Source organism: Choristoneura fumiferana, chromosome 15 (genome assembly GCF_025370935.1).
Source record: "Choristoneura fumiferana chromosome 15, NRCan_CFum_1, whole genome shotgun sequence".
Taxonomy (NCBI): domain Eukaryota; kingdom Metazoa; phylum Arthropoda; class Insecta; order Lepidoptera; family Tortricidae; genus Choristoneura; species Choristoneura fumiferana.
The window spans coordinates 2,793,465-2,801,909 of record NC_133486.1 but is presented as its reverse complement, the minus strand read 5'-3'; the positions used below and the strand labels follow the sequence as shown (position 1 = coordinate 2,801,909).

The 8,445-nt window shown below is 37.1% G+C and overlaps 1 protein-coding gene across 1 annotated transcript; it reads right to left on the bottom strand.

Moving 5' to 3' along the window:
• Positions 1 to 4,257: 4,257 nt before the first annotated feature.
• On the bottom strand, positions 4,258 to 8,344 carry LOC141435852 (zinc finger protein 330 homolog). Its single transcript, XM_074098677.1, is given in 8 exon segments — positions 4,258 to 4,460; positions 5,149 to 5,244; positions 5,770 to 5,825; positions 5,827 to 5,935; positions 6,407 to 6,526; positions 6,888 to 6,999; positions 7,633 to 7,783; positions 8,051 to 8,344. Coding segments are annotated over 8 exon segments (990 nt in total). The 5' UTR covers positions 8,194 to 8,344.
• Positions 8,345 to 8,445: the final 101 nt, after the last annotated feature.

Below are 8,445 nucleotides of genomic sequence, written 5' to 3'. Positions count from 1 at the left end.
GCACCAATTAGAATCTCATAATAGCAATGAGACATTGAAAAAAGAAATGTTCCATCGAAATGACGAATGCTTGGAAAACCAATGGTGTTAAAAAATCGTTGAAACAATAATTAACCTACACTAAGCAAAATATTCATGCAATAGCTAAATGGGTTTACCTACTCAGAAACAGAACAAAGTACAGTTTCAAATTTAATGATAATGATAGAGTTTACATACAAACGAGTGCATAAAACATACCAGTTTACCTTTACCCGAGACAATGACGAGGGTTGATAGTTAAGTCAAGGGTTAAATGAGTTTTATGAACAAGTTACACTCTCTGCTCTTTATTTCGACTGTGGGGCAATCAAATAGCAACAGTGTAAATTAAATGTTAATTTAGGTACTGCCATTTATTTTTCGTACAGTACTCTTTCCATAATAATTTTAATAAGTTATTAACTAATAACGTTAATTCTCTAGTTTTATTAATTTATCAATTGACATGATTGTAAAAAAATAAAAGATTATTCTGTTAAACTTATTTTTTCGTGGTTGTTGGCGCCTGATTTGGTTTGGTCTTGGATGAAATTTTCATTTTATTCCGTAGAACATAAATATGGCACCTCCATCAGCGTAAATACGAAGTTTACGAGCATGAGAAATGAAAAAATATTTTCCTTTCTTCCGAATCTTAATACAGTTCAGTATAAAACTATAAATTCATTCAATCAAATTTTATTACCCAGCAAGATCTGAGATTTGGAGTCAAGGCTGATTCTAATAAAAGTGGCATGGCAGGCTAAAGTTAATTAAAAAATATATATATATGTTTTTTTACTTTTTTTGCATAAAAACAGCTTCTTGGTATTTCATTTGTTACAAATATGTTAAGGGAACAAAGTATTCCTAAAAACTTAAGAGTTATGGGTTCTTGAAATATTGATGAAGCAGGCTAAAGTTAAATTAGACAGGCTAGTAGTGAAAAGTTACCAGGTTAAAGAGAATTATATCAAAAATGAAAAGAAATGTATCATAAGTTTAAGGGGCTGTTTCACCATCCATTGATTAGTGTGAACTGGCGGTTAGGTGTGATGCCGTCTCTATTTGTTTTGTTCGAATAGACGTAGACGGCATCACATTTAACCGTCGGTTAACGCTAATCAATGGATGGTGAAACAGCCCCTTAAACTTATGATACATTTCTTTTCATTTTTGATATAATTCTCTTTAACCTGGTAACTTTTCACTACAACTTTTAACAGCCCCTAAATGTAATTTCTTAAAAAATTATGAGTCTCTTGGAGGCATATATAAAAAAATAAAATTATTTCAAAATTATACATATTTTATACAGGGTTATTTGTAATTTACTAGCATCCTTTTAACCCTAAACTCCTACCACTTAAACAAATGTTTTTTGTTTTACGAGTTTTTAAAATGGAGCCGTAAAACAAAAAACATTTGCTAAATCATGTATATTTTTTGTTTTTCCTTCCTGTTTTCTTCGCTGATATTGTGCTTTATGTTTCCTTTGGAACTCAGCATAGAGTTCTGGATTTCTTTTTATTTTTTCGTATCTTTTCTTTTCGTTCTCCCTTTTTCATGCTAACCTCTCTTCTCTTGACTTTTGTTTAGTTTTTGGTTTCCCCATTACATGTCGGCCCTAAAATATTACGAATTAATTACAATACAATGCAATCAAATCAGTCCCTCCTATGAAATGAATGACATCAGATAGTAAAAACTGGCCAAATAAGAACGTACCTAGGCAAAATAACACGAAAAAATTCGTTTTAAACAAGTAACGACACCACTATTTTATACGAATGATTTTTTACAAACTGTAAAAATTTTAGTTATAAACAGGATCACCATGATTGTTTTTTTTAATTTTCAAGCCAATAGTTTCACTTTTAGAGGGGGGACACTCCAAAAAAAATTTGCAAAAGCTATATTTACGCAAAATTACAGCTATAGTACTAATGGATCTAGTGCGGATAGATAAACAGACACACAAAATGAAATTATAAGTGTTTAGTTTAATAAAAAGCAATTCTCTACATTTACTTTGGTAGAACACTGTTAGTACTACTTAAAAAAAAGTCCATAAAGTTATTCTTAGAAATTATATGCAATTTTTAAATAAAATAATTTATAGTTCACTTTTTTCTGCCATGAGTCACTTTAGTCTGTGCTTCAGTTACAGATTAAAGTGACACAGATTAAAGTGAAAAGTGGATTCAAAAGACATTTACTCTAAAACCGTCAAAAATAAGAATGTGCCACTCTTAATAACGTAAGTAAATACGTCATAATATCACATTAAAATGATTATCTAATAACGTCCCATATAAATAACATAAAATAATCGAGACAATGTAAAGTTAACATACCCGTTACAAACTCCAGTTTGCCGCCTTCGATCACTAATCGCCACAAAACTATGACAGAAGGTCTCTAACCGTTCCGTACGGCAGTGAGCCAGATATTGGCCGAATGTTTACCGATGATTAAGGTGTGTCTATCATTCTCCGTGTGTGAGTGAGACCCAACAATGCGAACACACAGACTACAGTGAAAAAATCGCTGGACAAACTTTGAGTCTGAATATTGATGCATAAAAATGATTTATTTAGGACCGTATTATTATTAAATGAATATTATAAAATATAATTTTGAAATAGTATAATAATATAATTTGTGAAATAGACACAAATAAGACAGACAAAAGTGGGAAATGTACTTTTTTACAAGACAGACTACAGTGAAAATCGGTAAAAAGGTTATTTATTTATAAAATAAGGATAAATAAAATATAATAATGGCCTCGGTGTAAAAGGTCTATGTTTAATACGTTAATTTTTATTTTTTCTGAAAAATTATTTAAATTTTTATTCAAAAACTCATTGGCAGATTATAATGCCACTTTTATTAGAATCATCACTACTCAAATAAATTTGTCTGTATTCAAATTTCCATAATCCAACAATTAGAAATCAAATTTAATACAATGAGACATTGAAAAAAGGAATGTTCCATCGAAATGACGAATGCTTAGAAAACCAATGGTGTTAAAAATCGTGCACAATAATTTAACCCACACTAAGCAAAATATTCATGCAATAGCTAAATGGGTTTACCTACTCAGAAACAGAACCAAAGTACAGTTTCAAATTTAATGATAATTATAGAGTTAACATACAAACGAGTGCATAAAACATACCATTTTACCTTTACCCGAAACAATGACGAGGGTTGATAGTTAAGTCAAGGGTTAAATGAGTTTTATGAACAAGTTACACACTCTGCTCTTTGTTTCAACTGTATCAAATAGCAACAGTGTAAATTAAATGTACATTTAGGTACTCGTAGGTACTGCCATTTATTTTTCATACAGTACTCTTTCCATACTAATTTTAATAAGTTATTAACTACTTAACAATGTTAATTCTCTAGTTTTATTAATTTATCAATATGAAACATGAATTGTAAAAAAATAAAAGATTATTCTGTTAACTTATTTTTCGTGGTTGTTGGCGCCCCTGATTGGTTTGGTCTTGGATGAAGATTTTCATTTATTCCGTAGAACATAAATATGGCACCTCCATCCAGCATAAATACGAAGTTTACGAGCATGAGAAATGAAAAAATATTTTCCTTTCTTCCGAATCTTAATACAGTTCAGTATAAAACTTAAAAATTCAGTCAATCAATTTTATTACCCTAAGCAAGATCTGAGATTTGGAGTCAAATCAAATTAAATTATTAAATTATATAATTATTAAATTAGTTAAAGTTGAAAACTATTTTTGAATTCACGGATTTCATAAGTTTATGACCTGAACTGAAAACTACTAAATTTCGTTAATAAAAAAATAAAACATGGCAACATTAAGTTCAATTCGTCGTTCCGTTACAAGCCTACTACGTTCACATTTATAATGTAATATTATTATTATTTTAATTTCAAGAAAAATGTCATATTGCCGTAGATTTTTGATCTCATCATTATCTGAGTGCTGTGCTGTGTGCAGTCGGAGATATAAATGAGTCATTTTAACTTCTAACATTATAAAATGTACCTATTTGAAATCATTTAATTTTAAGGCAAGTGGCTCAAAATTGTGTGCACCTTGGGTACCCTGCTCTACTTACCTACTAGAAGATGCTTAGATTCTAGTATGCTTAGGCTTAGATCATGTATCTATGAAAAAAAAACTCAATTCCAATACTTGTCTTGTAACTAATTAATAATTATTATTAATAATATAATTAAGAAAACAACATATAAATTGCAAATATATATATTTGTTGCGCTTGTTGGTTGCCGCGACTAGGTTTGGCGGGCGCGGCGGGCGGCGCGGCCTCGGCCTCTTCCTCGGACGACTCCTCCTCCGACTCGTCGTCTTCGTCGTCATCCTCGGAACCAGATTCGTCTTCGTCGTAGTCGTCGCCTTCGCCGCCGCCGTACTCTCCTGTAATTGAAATGCAAATAGAAAATAGCCATTACTATTACATATTAAACAGCCGGTGAAATTACTGGCACGTGAGGTATCCCATCTTAGGCCTCTAGGTTTGCAACGCCAACGCATCTGCAATACCCCTGGTGTTGCAGATGTTTATGGGCGGTGGTGATCTCTTACCATCAGGAGACCCACTTGCTCGTTTGTTATCCATTCGAATAAAAGAAAAAAACATTGAACAGATGTCTCTTGCAAATCATCAACATTACTTTTGTAAGTACATTTTTTCAATAAAAAACACATTTCATTCGTTTAATTTGATTGGTACAAGTTGCCACTTATAGGTATCTAAGAGATCTTATTGAAGTTAAAGTATAAAATAAAATCACTTCCCACAGCCTTAGATCTTTTAGGGTCCGGCTACAAGCTCAATCATACTTGCGCAAATTCCAATTTGCAGAAGCAAGCATGTGCGTAAGACCGCTAAACGGTATCCCGCACAAATAAATGGCTTTTGGACGCCTTACAGTTTTTGCGCCAATTTTTGCACAAGCAAGTCGCTGCGTGTAGCGGGACCCTTAAACTAGGCAGCGAACTTTAGGTATTTTTTCATCTCTTATTTTTTCAAAATCGCACTGGTGCGAAGCCGTGGCGAGTCACTAGTAGGTAGGTTATAAAGCAGTTTGGTTTGAGTACGCACCCGCGCCGGCGCCGTAGCCGGAGTATCCACCGTAGCCGCCGTCGTCGTCGCCGCCGTCGGGCGCCGCGCCCTGCCGCCCGTACCGGTGCGAGCGCGCTGCACACACACACACACACACACACATTAAACATCACACGACATAACCAACACCAACTTCAATAGTAATCAAAATGGTGTAGTGTGCAGCGATACAAAACTACCATTCGGAAACTTTTGAGGCAGCAAACTGGCCCTATATTACAAAGGGCAAAATTTGAACTTCTTATCTTGCCATTCAGCTGACGCTAATATTTTTTAATACGAGAGTGAAAGGGATGGTACAATACGAAATACGTTTTTTGAATTTCAAAGTAGGCTCGCCGCACAGTGGAAACCTCATCACCTGGCAGGACACGCAATGAACAGAGAACACACTCTCCGTGCCGCTGCCGCCCGCAAATAAAAACTTAATAAATGAAAAAAAATTAGATGGTTTGTCTGTTTCTATGTGAACCTGTAAACCAGGAGTTTCCCAAACTTTTTCAGTTTGCGGCGCACTTACAGGCTTACTACAGGGCCGCAGGGGTGGGGTAATTTTCCCCAGCACCCTTGCAGCTAGTGAACCTATATAGCTATACTGACTGGACATGCTGAGGTCGGAGGTGAGCGCGGTGGGGTAGGAGCACTTGGGGCAGGGGGGGCCCGCGCCGCTGGTCGCGCGCCACTCCGCGCCGCCGCACGTGCTCGTCGCAGAAGCACGTCTTGCAGCGCAGGCACGAGTACTGCCCCAGACGGTTGCACGACTGGCCTGCAACACAACGGAGAACACCTCAACACTATCTCTATGGAGTCAACAGACCCTGCAGTTAGCGGAACACACTCGATATCATCAACCTGAACCTGAATATTTAAAATCATTTGATGGTGCACCATTCAAAATGAATAATGAATTGTACTTCCGAAATGGGCAAACTGTATTCACAAGACAGAAATGCTACAACAATTGTACACAGTTTTAAACATTAAACATTTCTCAATCCTTATTTCGAAAATATGTATACTCGTACAAAGGACTCTGCAAAACTCTTTAAAAAATAAGTTGTGGCATGTATTATTAGTAAATATTGTTTTCCTACTCAGATGAGAAAGGCATCTGCAACTGTATTATGTAAATAATCCTTCAAAAGTTTGAATACCCGGTAACATTTTTCCGATACTCTGGCGAACAAATACCTACTTTGCAAAAAGTTCACAGATTTTTCAAAACTTTGTCACTCACACTTGTAGGTCTCGGACTCCAGCACCTGGCAGGAGGCCTGGTGCTCGAACTGGTCGTCCTCGCACAGGAAGCCGTCGCAGAAGCAGCAGCGGAACACGCGCCCTCCGTGCTCCCACACGCCTGCCGACACATACAAATATTAAACAAACAAAAAGAGAAGGAGGTAAATCTATGCCTATAAAAGAGCATTACTAAATGACTGACTGCCAGACAAACACACAGCCCCAAACACTGGGGCTAGAGTTTTAAAATTGGCAGACATATTACTAGATGATCATCATAGAGATGCACTAAGTAAGACGGGTTTCTCCAAAAAAAAATATTTTTTTTCATTTGGCAAAATATATTACTTTTTATCAATGATCTGTCGAAAAGGAAAACAAGGTGTATAGAATGACGATAAAGACACATAGTGAATGTGTTTGTGCCTACAAACACAAGCTGACGGGAAGGGGTGAGAGTGAGACAGAGTGAGCGTCACCTCTTTCACACTCGAGGCAGACGGCGTCGGTGAGCGGGCAGGTACAGGCATGTGCCGTGAGGCACTTGCGGCCGTGACACACCCACGCCTCGCAGAAGTCGCAGATGGCGCCCTGCAACCATACGGACACACGCTGCTTTATTCATAGGCCAACTCTACACAAATAACAGCAAACTGGTAGCTAGCCACGAATAAAAAAGATTATTATTATTATTATTGCCTGTCAACCATCTCCGTACTAACAATTTCATAGTGAATGAGTTCATTTTACTACAAAACATGTTGATTGCAATAAAAGTCTAAATTCATTCTCCATTCAGTGTTTTCAATTTACTGTTGAGCTATGGAACTGTTAAGCTTAAACCTGAAGGCAGTGGCCAATGCACTGTCTGGCCCTTTCTTGAAACACAGGCTATTTCTGCACGCACTTAAGCCTCCATTCCAATGACTCATTTAATTTTATTTCCTGGATATTTAATTTATTAATTTGTAATCCATTTTTTTATTTTAAAAGTGACATTTAAATAATTTTACTAACAATAGAAGTTATAAGTTATTTCTATGCTTTTTACTAACAAAATGGATGTAATTGTCTGATTAAATCAATTTATTATTATTATTAAACCAGGACTAATGACTAAATCTAGCTTTATTTTTCCAGCAAATGGGCCCCAAAATGACTATTGTGATGGGCCCTTACGACACTGTTACAACTGTTTACAAAAACTGCACAGAGTATACATACCACCATAGCGAGCCCCGTGACATAGACGCCGGGGTGGCGCACCACGCAGTCCCCGGTCTTGGCCATGCACTTGCCCTTGCCGCAGTGCGCGCACACGGGCAGCCGCTGCACGGCCGCGCAGAAATAACAGAACGCGCGGCTCTTCTGCTTCCTGCAACAACACCAGGCGCTGACTACAGCTGCCAAGGGGCCATCTAGTATGATTGCATAGCCAGCAGCCCAACGAGACAGGACATAATATGTTGATGCTTGACACTCGCAGTCCAGCTGAGAAACGTCAAAATATACTAGACTAGAGGAACATGTAAATTTTGCCTCCTATTTTAACGTCAAAACGTCGTTGTCTGGTGGCCATGCCTCCTGAACTAGAGTACCTATTAAAGCTTAAGAAAACACTAGGCGGTAGTGCGAGCGTTACTTTTGGCACTTGTCGCACTCCATGGGCAGGTTACAGGGATGCGCGGCCAGGTCGACGTGGTCCTTAGCGTTGCGGATCTCCTTCTGCCGCTGCTTCTGTTTCTCCGCCTTCTTGCGCTGACCTGTCTTCTTCTTTTTAGGCATCGTTGATGGCTTCGCTCACTGGCAGCTGATGCTAAAGAGAAAAGATCTAAAAAATGTTAAATGACAAACGCTTGGCTACCAAACCAAAGGGAAGGGACAGGGACGGCTCGGCTTCCCTTCCACTTTTCAGTCTGACAGTTGACACTTATGTTTGACAGCAAACAGATGACTAGTTGTCAAGTTTAATAAAAGAGAAATGAAACGTATTTAACTTTGATACATTTTGAAAGACTCACAATTCTATCAAAGTGT